The following is an 18,978-nucleotide window of genomic DNA, read 5'->3' on the forward strand; positions in this document are numbered from 1 at the left end:
ACTGGTTTAAATATTTGACTGACAGCTCACACCACCAACAGAGTTACCTTAAAGAGGGGTGGAGTTTTAGAGAGGGGCGGAAGGGCCACGAGTCCCTGCGGCGGAGAGAGAGAGCGAGGGAGAGAAGTGTCAGAGGTCAACAGGGGTGAACGGGATGGTGGGAAGTGGGAAGTGAACCTATACATGGAGAGTCATAAGCAGGTAGGACCCTCAGGCACCATTAGGGGGTGCCAAATCCAACCCCTTTCTCTCACATCAACAGAAACTGAGGGTCCGCCAAACATCCACTCAACACTATCACCAAACACATAACTGGGCTCATGTCACTATATGCTATAAGATTAACATTCTTTCAGCCCCTTCACAAATAAATTCTGATGTTTTTATGACAGGAATAAAGGATTATTACTGGAGAGAGGGCTAAGAAAGACATGCTGTTGGTATAAAGCAAACTCTGGTGACGATTCACAGAAATACAGTAAACAAAAACTCCTGAGTTGCCTCACGCACCATGTTGTGAATGTATACACCACTGCCTGTTCAGCACTACGGCAGACAACAGTGTGTTTGTGTGTGTGGTGAGCCTGTGCGTGTTAATGACAGGGGTTAATGACACTAATAAAGGTTAATGACAAAAGAAATAGGATGAGCACAATTAACACTGACACTAAATTAATAATGAGATGCAAATGTAGGGTACAGAGAGGGAAAGATTTAATTGGGCTGGCAGGCATAAACAAGTGTGAGTAATGCTTGCAGAGCAAGTCATTTCTCCACCAGGGGGAGCTGTTGCTTCTTACCTCATCACATAACTGCATCAAAAACTAGAAATGTGTAGAGCTCACTACGGTATAATTAGTACACTAAGGATAATTTATACAAGGGGTTCTCAACTGGTCTCAGCCCGGGACCCACATTTTCTCATTGTCATTAAGTCGCGAGCCAGTTTTATACAATACAAATGTTACAACAAATTAAAAGGGTAAACAATTGGTGGTTACCATGGCAACAAGATTGGTTCACATGCTGGGTTCCAGACAAAAAAATTACTCAAGGAGCCAGTGGGTCCTAAAAGGAAAAAAAAAATCAGGCACCAATAACTTTTTCTAGGTGCCATAATAATGTACAAACTAATAAGCATTGCAACACGCACATCAGGTCAGCTGTTATTTAGGATCTCTGTCCAACATGCCTGATGTCTTTGTCTTCCTTGTAACTGGTTAAGTTGGTTTCATGTTCGCATATTCAGAATTAGACATGTTATTTTAAATGTACTACTGTCACTGTCTACAAATTACCTTAATATGGATGAAAGTGGCGGTTATAAAGGCCCCAGAGCACAGCGCACTCTGTTTTTCTGCCAAAATTTCAATTGGTTTTAAACAATCCCTCATAAGATAAAAACAAGTTGTATATATATTAAGTGCATATTTTGTCAAATATTTCAATAGCTTTTAAAATGTCCATTATAAGAGCATAAAACAAGTTATAGTACACTTAGTGCTAAAGTTTCAGCTCCGCGAGTCACGTTGGTGATCAGATTCCCACGTTTGTTGAGATGAGCAGAGACGAATATGTGAGTGGGAGCTCCAGCATATCAATTAACTTTTAACATACAAACTCATAAGAAAATGGTGGATATTATTCCAATGACAAAAAAATCCTCACCCATAAAAAAATAATGCTGAAATAATTATATTACGGGCAAATATAATTATGCTGAAATAATTATATTACTGGTATCACTGATTTATACTAAGGGTGACAGGGAGGGAGGGAGGGAGAGAGAGAGAGAGAGACAGAGAGAGAGAGAGAGAGAGAGAGAGAGAGAGAGAATGCAACGAATAACGACCACATAAAGACCAAAAAACAAGTACGAAGTCTACAGACTCTCTCACTACAAAAAGAAGTGAGAGACATCACAGTATAACCTTATCAAAGATAAACACTGGCTGGAGTTAAAACGACACAGTGCTAGTCCTCCGCACCCCTGAACCCAGTACAAGAGCTCTGATCTGCTGGGGGATGGCTGGCCCACAGCTGCCAGGGAGACTGATGGCTGTTGAGGCACACACTCTCCTCAGGCATGAGAAAGCGCTGGTTAGGAGGCGTGGTGGGGGGTCGGCACCACAGGCTGGGGGTGAGGGGAGGGGCGGACCAGGGGCTGGATGAGGGTTGGGATCAGGGACAGGGTGGGAAAGTGGGAACAATCCGTAGACCCTGGCTCCAGAGACATTTACTGTTAGTGGGCTGAGGTGGGGGAGGTAGAGAAAAGTGAGAGAGAGAGAGAGAGAGAGAGAGAGAGAGAGAGAGAGAAAGACAGAGAAAGACACAGGTGGTATGAAGAGACTCAATAAAGAAGAGACGGTCAACAGAGGTTCTGCGCGATGTTCGCTTCGGTCCAGACAGCCGTCCTCAACCTGCTTCTTCAGAACCTCATTAGCGAAAAAACTCTCAAGACAGGAAAAGGAAATAAAAAACCCCCCAGCCTGGCCGCGAGGAGAAAGGACATTAATAATTGATCAACACTGAGTCAGAATGAAGTGCCTCCTCAGGGTGCAGCCAGAGCGAAGAGCCCTGGAGTGGTGGGAGTGACGGGGCAGCTGAGCAAGCCCTCCACCGCTCCACCCGAGAAGAACGCGCACCCCCCAGCACCGCTGTTGGCTGCTTGTTACTATGGCAGCGCGGTGGCGCTTGGACCTCGCGGGAGGTTGTTAGCGTGGCCCTCAGTGTTCACCTGTTCAAACAGCATGACGGGCACCCTGAACAGCACCCTGTGACACCGTAATGATTTTATCCACAGGGTCGCAGTACAGGAGACGCGTTAAACAGACGGCAGGGGCAGTTTGATTGAAGCAAACAGCTCAGGTCAAAGAACAGGGGGCGTGTTGATAATTAATGCACGAGTACTGATTGAGCCCCTCCAAGCTGACTGGCAGTGTCCGTGGCCAATAGGAACGTCGGGAGGCAAGAGAGTGGGCTGACTCACATGAGCAGGCTTCCTGGGGCAGACATAGACCTCTCCTCTCTCCTGCTGGGACACTCGAAAGGGTTCCCGAAAGAGCGCTTGCGCAACATGGCCTTCACCAGGATCTACACCACAGCATGGAGAGAGAGAGAACGAGGGAAGGGAAGGGAGAGAGAGAATGAGTGGGAGAAATAAAAAAGCAAGGGGAAGAAATGGAGGAGTTCAGAGTAACATTACTGATGTGATCTGATTAAGCGATCCATTCTGGGCTGGCCACCTTCTAACCGGACGCCTACACCAAGATGGACATTATTACATCTTTTTCCTTTTCTATATTTCTTTCTGTCTAAATTGTTTGTTGTTGTCATGGTGACCGGTGTCGGCCAGAGGAGGATGGGTTCCCCCCCTGAGTCTTGGTTCCTCTCAAGGTTTCTTCCTCATGCAAAAAAACTAGGGAGTTTTTCCTTGCCACTGTCGCCCTTGGCTTGCTCACTGGGGGCTAGGACTCGGCACTTGTAAAGCTGCTTTGTGACAACAACTGTTGTAAAAAGCGCTATATAAATAAAATTTGATTGATTGATTGATTGATTTAATTTATCAGATGATCTTCCAATAACCTTTTCAAGTGTAATTCAAGGACACGTATATTCAGGTAAAAACGTGTGTCACGTCAGTCCCATTGGCATTTTCGACCATAACGTACAGGACACTTTATTACAGCAAATTATATTATGATGTGGTTTTTCCACGCACACGTGCAGGCATATGCAAATCTACACTTACAACGGCAGACAGGCTCGGGACAAATTTGACGGAGTTCTGAATCTCCTCTTCCGTCACCTCCACCACGGTGCAGTGCTCCTCCTCTAAAGGCAACGGGTCAGCGCCGTCCTTCGTGACCCATGGGTCCAGCTACACACATAACCACACCCACACCCACACACACACACACACACACACACACACACACACAACCACACCCACACCCACACACACAGTATTTGGACCTCAGGTGCTCACTGATCAGCAGTGCAACATCATACCAAAGCAGCAGGAGTGAATAATTACAGTGCAGAAAGGATGAATAAACGCCTCCAGCACAGTAGGCCAGTGAGACTGCCACCCTTGTGCCTTCTGCCCTGTTATGACTCCCCACAGAGAGAGGAGGGTTGATTTTATTTTTCAGGATCTTTCATAAATGTGAACCCAGGCTGCGTGAGCAGACCTTTTGGTAGATATTTTTGTAAACCAGCTGAATGGTATACTGGCGCTCATCGGGGGTGTTTTGCGGAGAACTTTAAAGATACTTTAAGTATTCAAAAAGTGACCTAAAAAGACCATATGACGGAGGGGAGAGAGGAGACAGTTCTCAAAAGTGTCTCGCGTCTGCTCAGGGGAGCTGGGCCTTAACAGGCCATTTCCCATTTCGATAATGACGCATGGCCTGAATTCTCGATGTGTGTGTGTGTGTTAATGATCTGCACACGCTGTCACACTCAAACAGCAGATAGAATTTTCCAGAAGAGGATTTCATCGTCTACCTGGAACCCACCATAAGGAAACACATTTCAGGGATGACGTACTCTAGCTCACCTTGATCTCAGGAATGGTGACCGTGATGACGCACTCTAGCTCACCTTGATCTCAGGAATGGTGACTGCGGTGACGCACTCTGGCTCACCTTGATCTCAGGAATGGTGACCGCGGTGACGCACTCTAGCTCACCTTGATCTCAGGAATGGTGACCGCGGTGACGCACTCTGGCTCACCTTGATCTCAGGAATGGTGATCCTGGTGTCTGGGTTCTTGTCCAGCATTCTCTGTAGAAGGTTCCTCAGTGCTTCACTGATGGTTGGCCTGAAGGTCACACAACACTATCAGTAAAAACAGCACGTCATCAAATGGCTTCAGGATAACAAACGTTTATCTTGTGACATTTTGCATTACACCATTTCTGTTACAGTATAACGACGCTATTAATTACTCGAGTACCACTGAGTAACACTGCATTTATAATGTGTAACAATGCACAGATAGCTTGTTTTTATACAGTATTCACTGATATGCATTATAATAATACAAGCCCAGAGCACGTTACCCCGCATATTATACTGTGAGAAATGGAATAAGTTGCACTGCACTAATGTGGTTGAAATGTACATTTAGCTTACAAATCATGTTTTTTTTCCATTTTGTATTATTTCAGGGGACTCTGGTTGATCTGTGTATGAGTGATCCAGCAGGCACAGAGAGAGCTCTTTCTTAACGGAGGAACACCATGAGCCACAAGTCCCAGGCAAACGCCACCATTTTTTAGCCAAGTAAACAACACACCAGCCGGGCTCTGGTCCCGTTTCCTGTCAGGCAGACGTTCCGTACAAGCCTGCAGACGCAGACAGATGGACCCAACAGACGGTGGCGACACAGAGGCCGGGGGGGCACAGAGGCCGGGGGGAGGGGGGGGCGGCACAGAGGCCGGGGGGGGGCACAGAGGCCCGGGGGGGGGGGGGGGGGGGCGGCACAGAGGCCGGGGGGGGGGGGGGGGGGGCACAGAGGCCGGGGGGGGGCACAGAGGCCGGGGGGAGGGGGGGCGGCACAGAGGCCGGGGGGAGGGGGGGGCGGCACAGAGGCCGGGGTGGGGGGGGCACAGAGGCCCCTGGGGGGGCGGCACAGAGGCCGGGGGGGGCGGCACAGAGGCCGGGGGGAGGCGTAAACGGGGCAACACTTCTCTTCCCCCCTCCAGGAGTAAACAACGCTGAGATGAGAGGCCCGAGTCGGCAGGCTTAACTACACACCTGCGCACGGTAGCGGACCGTACACTTTGGTAACGTACATGGGGTCAGCAGTTTCCCATACTGCACTTGGGCAGGGGTTCAGCTCAGCACGAGCCTTTTCTATTGGCTATCTTGTAATGGGAAAGGGAAAGAGCCTGTGACAGTAACAGGGAGTCAAAAGCCAGATCCCACAGGTATCAACAGGTACCAGGTGCAATCTCTGGGGATGGTGTGTCAACAACATTTCAGTTCATGTGTGTTTTTAAAACAGGAGGTCTAGGCTTGCCCTATGGACTTAAAATCACAGGCAGGAAGAAATTGGTTAATGGTGAGAGTGTGTGTGTGTGTGTGTGTCAGGGTGTGAGCAGCTCAAGATAAATGTCTTCCTTAGTTGATGACAAGCTGTCCAGTCCCAGATTTGAGCTGTCCTGCTGCCTGATGTGTGCTCCGCCTCACACACCCTCCCGCTCACAACTGCGCTCACTGTGTGAGCGTGTACACACACACACGCACACCCTCAAAACGTCAGTTTCATGACAGGAGAAAGGAGACATTTTATTGACATTTTTATCTTAATATTCAGAAAGCTCCAAGGCATCAAAGGGCAGGAGACAGAGACAGAGCATCCTGCATGTGTGTGTGTGCGCATGATGACACCTACAACACACACACACACCCCACCATCCTACACACACACACACACACACACACACACAACACACACACCCACCCAACCATCCTACACACACACACACACACATAGGGCTGCCACAAACGATTATTTTTATAGTCGACTAATCGGATCGTGCGTTAATTGAATATAAAACATACAGCTTATCACACTAGAATGCAACTGCTATTATATAATCATCATTAGATTTCAGCTAAAAATAAAAACAATTAAGATCATAGTTCATTAAACCTTTAATGAAATATGCAACTTGTTGCAACAATTATTAAAATAAGTATAAGGCACTGGCTTAAACAACGCAAAAATAAATACATTAATAAAGAATTTTTTTTTAGGTTTTTCTTTCTTTCATTTGTCTCTGGCATCAAACGTAGCTACATAGCCTATAAATCAAATTAGGTAGGTACCTGAAACTAAGGAATTATTCACAAAAATAAAGTTTTGGTCTCACTGACGTTACAGAAAACACACGAATGCGTGCTAAGGCTAATGAAACAAATCGCCATCACTAATGTTAACTTTTACAGTTACCACGATAAGTAAGTACAAAGTTAGCGCTCTGTTTACGGTAACGTTAGCAGCTAACTAGCGATTTAGATTACAGAGATGACGGTCCCTCTTCATCATTGTCACAATAAGCCACAACATGCTTCAGGTGCTCGTACATCGCGGTTGTGCTGCCGTGGAAGGAAAGTTCTGCCTTGCAGATATTGCACGCGTTTTGGAACCCGGTTACGGAAAATGATCCCACACTTTTGAGTTCCGCAGCCGGGTAGCCATGATACCAGTCTGTATAATGTCCTGGGATGTCGTCCACTGTCTACCTCGGTTTCCACTACTTAGGGACAGAAAGGCAGACGCGACCGCAGCAGTATGGAGAGAAAAAAAAACACGACGCATCGACTATTAAATTAGTCGTCGACTATTTTAATAGTCTACATAATCGTGACTAGTCGACTAATCATGGCAGCCCTACACACACACACACACACACACACACACACACACACCCATCCTACACACACACCAACATCCTACACACTCTTCCACAACCAACACACCACCATCCTACACACACCAACATCCTACACACACGCCCACAACAACCCCACCATCCTACACCCCCCACACACCCACCATCCTACACACACCACACACCCACTAACATCCTACACACACCCCCACAACAACCCCACCATCCTACACACACCCCCACAACACACCCACCATCCTACACACACACCAACATCCTACACACACCCCCACAACAACCCCACCATCCTACACCCCCCACACACCCACCATCCTACACACACCACACACACACACACACACACACCACATACACCACCAACCTACCCACACCCCCACAACCCACACACCAACCCCACCATCCTACACCCCCCACACACCCACCACCCTACACACACCAACATCCTACACACACACCACATACACCACCAACATCCTACACCCCCCCCCACCCTACACACACCCCCACAACAAACCCACCATCCTACACACACACCACACACACACCAACATCCTACACACACCCCCACAACACACACACCACATACACCACCAACCTAACCACACCCCCACGACCCACACACCAACCCCACCATCCTACACTCCCCCACACACACCCACCATCCTACACACACCCACACACACCCACCATCCTACACACACCCACAAGCTGTTTTCCAGATGTCCCAAACAATCAGAAAGGGGTTTCATCAGAGAAAATGACTTTACCCCAGTCCTCTGCAGTCCACTCCCTGTACCTTTTGCAGAATATCAGTCTGTCCCTGATGTTTGTTCTGGAGAGAAGTGGCTTCTTTGCTGCCCTCCTTGAGACCAGGCCTTGTTCCAAGAGACTCCGCCTAACAGTGCGTGCAGATGCTCTCACACCTGCCTGCTGCCATTCCTGAGCAAGCTCTGCACTGCTGGTAGCTCGATCCCACAGCTGAAACACTTTTAAGAGACGGTCCTGGCGCTTGCTGGTCTTTCTTGGGCGCCCTGGAGCTTTTTTGGCAACAATGGAACCTCTCTCCTTGAAGTTCTTGATGATGCGATAGATTGTTGACTGAGGTGCAATCTTTCTAGCTGCGATACTCTTCCCTGTTAGGCCATTTTTGTGCAGTGCAATGATTACTGTACATGTTTCTTTAGAGATAACCATGGTTAACAAAAGAGAAACAATGATGCCAAGCACCAGCCTCCTTTTAAAGTGTCCAGTGGTGTCATTCTTACTTAATCATGACAGATTGATCTCCAGCCCTGTCCCCATCAACACCCACACCTGTGTTAATAGAGCAATCACTGAAACGATGTTAGCTGGTCCTTTTAAGGCAGGGCTGCAATGAAATTGAAATGTGTTTTGGGGGATAAAGTTCATTTTCTAGGCAAATATTGACTTTGCAATTAATTGATGTTAAGCTGATCACTCTTTATAACATTCTGGAGTATACGCAAATTACCATTATAAAAACTGAAGCAGTAGAATTTTTAAAAATTAATATTTGTATCATTCTCAAAACCTTTGGCCATGACTGTACACAACCACCCCTATATCCTACACACCGCCACCATAACACCCCTCTACACCCCCCCCCCCACCCCAACATACCACCACAACACCCATCTACACCCTCTGTCCACCCCACCATACCACCACAACATGCCTCCACACCCTTCCCCCATGGACAACCACGTCCACAACCCACGCACCACCACACCCCCACCCCACTCACCACCCTCCACCCTCCACCCATGACCCACCATCCCCCTACCACATCCCCACCCAACCACACCCTAAGCACCAGGGTTTCCTCTGCTGCCTCTGCTGAAATGGGAGTTCCTAGGATAACACTCCACCTCCAGCCAAAATCTGTCTACTAGTTAATGAGGTCATTAATGCTGTAACCGGCCTCCTTCACTTTCAACTCCTATTTTATTTCCTCGGATTTCTCTGCATTTGCTGATCTGCCGAATGTGTGTGTGTGTGTGTGTGTGTGGGTGGGTGGGTGTGGGGGTGGGTGGGTGTGTGTGTGTGGGTGGGTGTGTGTGTGTGTGTGTGTGGGGGGGGGGGGGGGGGGTGGGTGGGTGTGTGTGTGGGTGGCTGGGTGTGTGTGTGTGTGTGTGTGTGTGTGTGTGTGGGGGCTTACGGCTCATGGAACTCCACAGGCTTGCTCCTGATCTTGTTATGCAACACCAAAATGTATTCATCAATAAAAGGACACTGGGGGGGGGGGGGGGGGGGGGGTTGGGGCAGACAGACAGGGGGAAAGAGAGAGAGAGAGAGATGGAGAGAATCATAAACAAGTTTAGCCTCCAGTAATGAAATATGCAAAAGATGCAATATGCAGCCACAACACAGACTTCATCCTGGTCATTTCCAATCCCTGCCAAAAGGCTCTGGCTGTTAAAGGGTCTGCATCCAGAATGGGGCGCCATCTTGGTGTCTTACCTTGCCAAACACGAAGCAGTATAGCGTCACCCCCATGGCCCACACGTCCAGAGCCTGGAGCCCAGAGAGAGAGAAATGAGAGTCACACGCAGTCCAGACAGGTAAATACCAGCAGATGGTCCAAACGGGCAAAACACCAGCACGCCGTCCAGACGGGTCAACACCAGCACACGGTCCACACGGGTAAAACACCAGCACGCGGTCCAGACGGGTAAAACACCAGCACGCGGTCCAGACGGGTCAACACCAATACACGGTCCAGACGGGTAAAACACCAGCACACGGTCCAGACGGGTAAAACACCAGCACGCGGTCCAGACGGGTAAAACACCAGCACGCGGTCCAGACGGGTAAAACAACACACACTGTCCAGATGGGTCAACAACACCAGCACACAGTCCAGACGGGTAAAACACCAGCACACGGTCCAGACGGGCAAAACACCAACACACGGTCCAGACGGGCAAAACACCACACACTGTCCAGACTGGTAAAATACCAGCACGCAGTCCAGATGGGTCAACACCACACACGGTCCAGATGGGTAAAACACCAGCACGCGGTCCAGACGGGTCAAACAACACCACACACTGTCCAGACGGGTAAAACACCAGCACGTGGTCCAGACGGGTCAAACACCAGCACGCGGTCCAGATGGGTAAACACCAGCACGCGGTCCAGATGGGTAAAACAACAGCACGCGGTCCAGATGGGTAAAACAACACCACACACTGTCCAGACGGGTCAAACACCAGCACGTGGTCCAGACGGGTCAAACACCAGCACGTGGTCCAGATGGGTAAAACACCAGTACACAGTCCAGACGGGTAAAACACCAGCACGCTGTCCAGATGGGTCAACAACACCAGCACGCGGTCCAGATGGGTCAAAACCAGCACGCGGTCCAGACAAATCAAGAACACCAGCACGCGGTCCAGACGGGTCAACAACACCAGCACGCGGTCCAGACGGGTCAACAACACCAGCACACGGTCCAGATGGATAAACACCAGCACGCGGTCCAGACGGGTCAACACCAGCACGCGGTCCAGACGGGTCAACACCACAGACTGTCCAGATGGGTCAACACCACAGACTGTCCAGATGGGTCAACACCACAGACTGTCCAGACGGGTCAACACCAGCACGTGGTCCAAACGGCAGTAGCTGCAGCGTTCCATTGGGAAGGAACGGAAAACCTCTCTCCCCCCTTTTCTCTTTTTACCTCTCTCTGTCTCTCTCCTTTTCTCTCTTTCTCTCTGTCTCTCTCCCTTTCTCTCTTTCTCTATGTCTCTCTCCCTTCTCCCCCTCTAGCTCTCTCCATCTCTTTCTCCACTGACTTCTGCTTCAGCAGTTTGGGGAGTTCAAACCCAAGTCAGTTGGGCTGGTGTCACCTCTCTGTTTAGCATCATGCAATCCAAAGATTGTGTGTGTGTGTGTGTGTGTGTGTGTGTGGAGAGGAACAAAGAAAAATGCATTAACTGTGTGCAGATACTTTAACTGTATGGTGCCTAGTCCTCCACAACATAGATTAGATGTTGTGCCTGTGTAATGCACTGACACAATGGGAACACAAACTGGGCGCGCATGCACACGTGTTCACACACGTGCACACACGTGCACACACACACACACACACACACACACACACACACACACACACACACACACACACACACACACACACACAGCAGTTTTGATGCCCCTCAAATCTCTATGCTGTCTGTGTGCTGTGGTTTGAGACAGGCTGGACACGAGAGAGAGAGAGAGAGAGAGAGAGAGAGAGAGAGAGAGAAAGGAAACAAAGGAAACAGCATATAGCACGGTCTCCGCCTCGGATGATGCGTGCTGGCGCTGACTAAGCAGAAGCCGAATCTCCTGTATGTCTCACCACTGGGCCGCAGTCTCAGCCTGCGCTTTCTCACTATCTTTTAGCCACTAGCCACTAGCCGCGTGCAGAGAGGCTAACAGAGGTGGGGCAGACCAGGCCTGCAGGGGACAGCGCACACACGCAGGTCCACACACAGAGTTCAGACAAAACTCCAGCTCTAACATCAAAATCATAGAGAAAATGCATAGTGTACGAATACAATAACACCGTCCACGTGATAGGACACGGCTAAACGTGCTCAACAGCTCAACACACGCACGCACGCACGCACGCACGCATACACACACACACACACACACACACACACACACACACACACACACACACTCCGGTGTTTACCTTTCCACTGAAGCTCCTTCGGTTGTCAGACAGGGTCTCTGGGGCCATGAAGGCGGGTGTCCCAGCTGTGCTGGAGAGCAAGGCGTCGTTCCCCTCGAACTGGTTACTAACACCAAAATCAGCGATCTTCACATGCCCGTCGTCTCCCAGCAACAGATTGGATGGTTTGATGTCCCTGTGGACGATCCTCTGGTAGTGCACTGAGGAAACGAGGAGTAAAGTAACATCTATTATGCAATGGCTTCTAGTGGCTTTTAGATCCCCAAATATTGTGATTGCATGATTACGTAAGAAAATCACAAAAGCAAGAAAGGACAGCAGAATGGCGTGAAGCCTCACCGTTAAAGCTTTAGTCTGACCCGACTGACTATCGACATTCAACAGGACGTCAAGAGGGGTCCAATCCATTCACGTTAGAACACAAATCTGATTGGATGAGCGGCACCCTTCAGTTTCAAGAGGTCATTTAAGAAGAACTGGCACACATGGCTTGTGTCTAGTAAACTGCTGTCTGCACTGGACAGTGATTACGGGAACATCAAAGAGAGCTTAAGTGTCTTAATGAAGAACAAAGTATTATAGTGATGACTTGTATGTTGTTTATTTAGTTCTGGCCAGGGCCAGAGTGAACCCACACACACATACAGTGATCCCTCTAAAATGGCGACATGACTACCCATGAAAACTATTATAGAAGGGAGAGAAAATTAGCCAACACAGAGCACAAGGAAAAATAATGAGTATAGAATTATTGCCCCGTAGGGACAGCATCTATTGAGCAGTACGGACGAGGCGGGCGCTTTAAGCGTCGCTAACTGACTGACGGATGGTTGCGGCAACAAGCCCAGGGAGCCCAGCGCACGGATGGTGAAACACGAGAGCCCAGATCGCCTCACTGCAGTGGGGGGCACATCAAAGGCAGAACCCCTCATGACGCCCGCGCACACCGTTCCGAAACAAGACTGGAGCAATCGCACGCAGAGAGCCGGCATGTGGGAGAGGTCAAGTCCTGAAACGGATATCGATCGCTTACATAAGACGGAAGCTGACGTAAGACGGTGCTGTATTAATTCATGGTTGGGAGGCGGGGCTGGCCTGTGTCAGATAATAGACATTCGATGGGCAGTGCCTGCTGTCCGCCCGTCGACCTGGCGATCGCGTCGCGTAAGCGTAACTAGGAAAACTACGGTGAGCATGAACGCAGGAGTGGGGATGAAGGCGCTCTCCAACACATTTGCCAGTGTAGCTGTGATGACGAGATCACGCCAGCAACATCTCCGCCACTATGAGTGTTACGAAGTGTCAGGAAGCAGCTGCTGCTCTCAATGCCAAAGGCAGCAGTGTGACTACAGACCATAATAAGCCCCACGTTGTGCTAGAGTTCACTGGCAGTCCATTTAAAAAGTATATAAGGGTCTATGTGGTGTAGTGTTATTAATAAACTCCACACTAAAAGGTCATGTTTGTTCTCCATGTAACCATTACCAAAAGGTGATCTGAGATTGGTTTCTTACAGTTCTCTTGCATCACACTCAGGAGGTTCCCAGCCAGTTAGTATGTGTGAGCATAAGCGCGCTAACATTCTGTTTGCTCTGGTTAATGTGGAAGAAGCTCTAAGACAATCATATAACAAACGTGGGCCCCAGCAAAGATGTTCAAAGCTGTCTTTCTGGTTCTAGATTTGGTTAGGACTCAGCAAACATACTAGAAATTAACTGCAAACACAAATGTGTATGAATGTGTACAAAACTGAGCAAAGACCCCTTTTAAAGCACACAAAGCTGAAATAGTTCCTTATTACTGACTTAAACCTACCAACCACTTTGTCAGAAACATTTAGAAACCTCTTCCAGGTGTACAGTTCAAAGCTGGAGCCCCTGTGCTGTGTGCAGCACTCCTATTGGTCAGCCACTGCCATACCCATTTCACTATCACCATGGTGTTTAGAGACTTCTGCTAGATTCTAAATAGTGAAACAGAATCTGACCAATAATGACTGAGGTAGAATGTGAATGCCAAATTGGGTGTGGCCACAGATGGGATCCAGCCTGTAATTGCACTCTTTGATAGATGTGCCTGACAAAGGATCCAATGAGGGTTAGTGCAAGGTAATAAATTATGTGGCTAGTGCATCTGTATTCTGTCTGGTGCTTTCGATTGGTTGGACCACCCCCACCCCCACCCCCCCCAGAACGGCCCGGCTGATAACTCACAGTACTCAATGCCCAGGACGACGTCTCTGAAGTAGGAGCGGGCCTGCTCTTCAGTGAAGGGGTTGTCTGTGGGTACCTCCATCACAGGGCTGGACCGAACACCCAGAGAGATTTGCGTCAGTAATTGAGAGGCCTAGTAATCAGGAGAGGCCTAAGCTCATTATGGCAGTGCCAGCCTGAGGGGGCGGGCCCTTGGGAGAGGGGGAGGGGCTTACAGAACATTATTTTTGCATTATTTGCCCTTGAAATTCCACGCCATTCCTCCACACATGGGCCGCTCTATTTGTAACCCGCACGGACGACGGCAAACAAATCCATGCAGTTGCGGTGGAAGTAGGCCATTTTGTAATTATGTAGAGCAGAAACTAATCTGCCCCTTTCACAGAAGGGTAAAACACACAAAGCAGATGAAATAAGCAGCTTTTCCCACCAACGTGCAGACAGGCTCATCAGGTGCGCAAAGCTAGCATTCAACTAAAGCAAAATGTAACATTTTTAAAACGAACAGACTCATGTGACAAACGCAGACGAGGATTCGTCATTTGATTTTTGCTCTGCTCAAATCTGTTAAAATTGCTACAGATCTCATCAGAGAGAGAGGAAGAGAAGCTTACGATAAAGTAGCTCAAGGGTTAAATGAAGCGTGAAGTAAAATACAGTAAGCAAAAATAGTTGAAAAAGTCCACAATAGTATTAGCAGGAAGAAGAATGGAAATCGCACGGGAAAACTTTGCAAGGCCAGCAAGGAAAACACAATGGTAGCGACTGTGAAGACATAAGAGCATAATGAACCCTGCTGGAACACGAGAACAGAGGAGACGAAGTGACAAAGCAGAGATATGACAGATATGCCCGAGAGGAATGAATGTAGGGATGGAGAGACAGCGCAAGAAAGACGGAGAGAAGTCAAGGCTTCAGTTACAGACGAGAGAGGACTCACTCACCCTTTCTGCATCAGCTCAAACACTGTGGAGAAGAGAGAGAGGGAGAGAGAATTACTAGAGTTGTGTGAAACCAAACACTACAATCACATCCTGTTTAGAATATAGGCCTAACGAAAAACCAAAAAAAAAGGCAACATGCACTATGCTAATTCCTCATTTTGACATTAGCGGTGATTTTTGGTTTTCTACCTAGGCAACAGATCAGCAGAAATCCTGTGGCCCTCGTCATATTTCTGACATTTCTAGCCTCAGCTGTGTCCTCGTGGTACTGTCATGCTTTACTCGCTGGTGTAAACACACTGATGTATTCACGCCCCTCGGTGAGACAACAGGGACGGCTCATCAGAAGGCCACGCTGCTTACACCTGCTACTCCTGCAGCAGGACACGCCCCCTACGCACTCGGGGTCAGCAGTGATTGGCTCTGAGGGAGGGACCCTGTCAAGTTTCCCTTTGAGAACGAGCCCAGTCATGTTCTCTGGAAATCCCGGCCCCAAAGCATGTGGCACGACTCAAACCCAAATCCCATCTGTACCAATTCATACCACTTAAAAGTGCTATTGGTAACTGGATAGTAGAAGGAATTCAACCCTCCATTTCAGGCCACTTACACCCTAGTAACAGGCAAATAGTTAATTTTTTCATTTCAGTGAAGACAGTTTGAAGTTTAAGACGTCGGTACTTGGTTCATACCCATGTGTAGATTGTCCTCAGCAGGGTCATCCAGCACCTGAAGCAGAAACATTATGTGGATCAAAACCTCCCAGAAGCCCTTGCTATGTTACCTTGCTTTATTATCAAAGTCAAAGACACACTAAGTGTGACCCAGAACTCCAAAAACTGGATTTTTTGTGATGCTGTGCAAGTGACACGGCATATTACAAAACAAGGCCACAAGCTAAAATGAGACAGGACAAATTTGGGACCCATGAGATGATGCCCCCATGAGAAGAACATTTAACTTCCTGTACTATTCTTACAATGACTAAGGAAGTTTTGGGAGCTCCTTGATTGTGCGTCTGCAGAGCTGCAGTACAACCCTACAGTAGACTACAGTATAGCACAGTACAACCCTACAGTACACTACAGTATAGCACAGTACAACCCTACAGTACACTACAGTATAGCACAGTACAACCCTATAGTACACTAAAGTACAACACAGTACAATCCTACAGATGGGGTTCTTTTACACAGGTGTAGAACAACAAGTGTGGACACACTGACAGCCATGGAGTTACCCACTTATTTAACCTGCCCTATTCTTTCAGTGTTTATCCATCCCTTTCTCTCCCTCCTTCTCCTCTCACATTATCAACTAATGCTAAATAACCAGGGAGCCACCATGATTGGAGAACTCCTCCGAGGGTACACATGGTGGTAAAGGTAGAGGCAGTTTCTCTCTGCATCCTCCCATCCATCTCTATTTCGACTTAATCAGTCTCTCTCTCTCTCTCTCTCAGTTGCAGTGTCTCCTTGTCGCTTGCTCTCTTTCACTGTGATCATAAGGGTTCAAAAGGAACCTCTGTTCAATAACTTTTTTTGCCTCCAGCTGACTTCCACTTAGCATGTCCCCTCACTAACCGTGTTTCATCAGATGGCCAGTTCTGTGACTCAGCTGCCATCATGTTCTTTCATTATTTTCGGTTCATTCTAAGCGTGGCGCTCTCTGAAGAACCAGCGGTCGTTTAGTCACAGATGGCAGAGAGCCTCTTTAACCATCACCATGCTGAAATGTTCAAACCTTTTTTGAAGGCCAAATCAGACACCCTCTGCCTCGGCACACATGAATGGCTTTCTGACTGTCGGAAGACTCTGACCTCCACCAGTTTGACGATGTTGAGGTGGTCAAGCTTTTTGAGGATGGCGATCTCCTGGTAGACCCTCTCCAGAGGGCCCAGCACTTTGGGCTGTTCACCCAGCAGCACCTTTGGGCCACGAGGGGGCGGGCGGCCTGCAAACAGCAGGAGCATTGTGAATAAAGATGAAATGCTTTTCACACCAAATATACTCCTCAACTTAATATAGTTGTTATAGGTGTTATTACACCTGTAACCGTTCTACAGCTATGCTTGGTTTGGCCGCCTCCCTCTAGGACGTTGATCATTGGTCAGTTTAGTTGAGTGACAGACCAATCTCAACACATCTGTGACAGCTGACATGAGAGTTTGCCAGGTGCTGATTCAGTGAAAGTGGCAGTGTGATCAGGCACCTTGACAGTGCTCGAGTTTGATCACATGTTGGCATCACAGGTCTTATGCTGTGACCCATGAGGCTACACTGTGACTCATGACCCACGACTAAATTAACTACAACTCCTCCATTCCCACAGCAGTCTTTATACAACCATTTGTTCAGCAGGAGGTTCTGGTCATTATAAATAATAACGGAAATACCGAGACACTCGTGCAGAAAAAAATGCGAAATCAAATATTCATGGGAGCCCCAGTCAGGCCAAGCCGGACACCGTTCACGCTGGTCACAACGGAGAATGAAGAGCAACGTACGTGGAAAGCCATACTGCTTCATCAGTTTCTTCTTAGACACCACTTTCATAGCCTGGAGAAAGAGACAGAGGTGAAAATGTGAGAACAGGAGGGAGAGAGAGGAAGATGCGGTGAGAGAGAGAGAGAGAGAGAGAGAGAGAGAGAGAGAGAGAGTACAGTGCAGCATGTTAAGCTGAAGTTTACAACTACTTCACTTTGTTCTTTTTTTCTCCTCCACTGTGCATGAAAATGTCCCAAACATTCTCCATCATATACAGAGGTGGCTGATGTGGACTTTCAAGTGGGTGACATAATAGGCCGACTTTCCTGCATTTCCATATTAATCAAACAAAGACTCTCTGCGGCTCACATGGCCCGGCGCCCCTCCTCTGCCCTGCCTCTAATGGAGCACTCCATGTCTGCCAGCCAGCACCGTCTCCAGCTAAGTGATTGCAAAAGTGATTATGGAAATCTGTGAGCCAATATGCAAATTTGCACATGAATAATTGAGTGACAAGTTCTCAAAAGTAATCACCTTCCATAGAGCGACCCACCGATTGGCAGATTTTAGAATTCAGCAAAGAAACATATGGGTTATGGGGGGGGGGCAGAAGACAACGGATGTGATTGCAATGTAATGTGGCTGAAGTGTGCCTCAGTACAATCAAATGCTAACAACTTTTTAATTTCTATAGAGACATAATGCAACAAAAAAAAATTCAATGCAGGCAAATTGTTTTTCCAATTCTGTAAAATTTAACTGCTCTTGTGCTCTTGAATAGCTCGTGTTTCACCGCAACAGAAAGAAGCGACTCTTTTCTAACCAGCAGGGCGGCGTGCTTGTCCCTGACTTCTGGGGCCAGTGCGGCCTCGCCCAGTTTCTCATGTCGCTACAATGACTAATTAGCATCTCATTCGAACGAAACACATTGATGAACAAGGCGTCAAAGATAAGCGCACCTGTTCTATTCTCCTGCCGCTGGAGCTTAAGCGCTGCGTCTTTATGTAACGAAGGAAGTGCTTTGAAACACGTCTCCGTTCATTACAGAATGGCGAGGTGATGTAGGCGCCTGGTCTGTGGCACCTGCCTGGGGGGGGTGAGTGTGTAACGGATGAATGACAGCCGCTCAGAGGTGACCGGCTTCCTCAAGGAGGCACAACCACGCTTGCGAAGCAACTGAACTTTCTTTGAGCCTGA

General features: G+C 48.2%; 1 protein-coding gene across 4 annotated transcripts in view; it reads right to left on the minus strand.

Annotated features, from left to right (window-relative positions):
• camkk1a (calcium/calmodulin-dependent protein kinase kinase 1, alpha a) overlaps positions 1-18,978 on the minus strand; it is a 54,227-nt gene that overhangs the window by 3,979 nt on the left and 31,270 nt on the right. For 3 of the 4 annotated variants that reach the window (XM_077011776.1, XM_077011775.1, XM_077011777.1), the window contains 12 exons: positions 17,802-17,853; positions 17,115-17,248; positions 15,988-16,024; positions 15,296-15,317; positions 14,352-14,440; positions 12,139-12,338; positions 9,909-9,962; positions 9,607-9,680; positions 4,738-4,825; positions 3,752-3,880; positions 2,990-3,093; positions 48-95 (listed from right to left, as the gene is read on the minus strand). In XM_077011776.1, the coding sequence (XP_076867891.1) occupies positions 48-95; positions 2,990-3,093; positions 3,752-3,880; positions 4,738-4,825; positions 9,607-9,680; positions 9,909-9,962; positions 12,139-12,338; positions 14,352-14,440; positions 15,296-15,317; positions 15,988-16,024; positions 17,115-17,248; positions 17,802-17,853 (1,031 nt within the window). The remainder of the gene's footprint in view (positions 1-47; positions 96-2,989; positions 3,094-3,751; positions 3,881-4,737; positions 4,826-9,606; positions 9,681-9,908; positions 9,963-12,138; positions 12,339-14,351; positions 14,441-15,295; positions 15,318-15,987; positions 16,025-17,114; positions 17,249-17,801; positions 17,854-18,978) is intronic. The other variant, XM_077011778.1, reaches the window with a different exon arrangement.

Source organism: Brachyhypopomus gauderio, chromosome 7 (genome assembly GCF_052324685.1).
Source record: "Brachyhypopomus gauderio isolate BG-103 chromosome 7, BGAUD_0.2, whole genome shotgun sequence".
Taxonomy (NCBI): domain Eukaryota; kingdom Metazoa; phylum Chordata; class Actinopteri; order Gymnotiformes; family Hypopomidae; genus Brachyhypopomus; species Brachyhypopomus gauderio.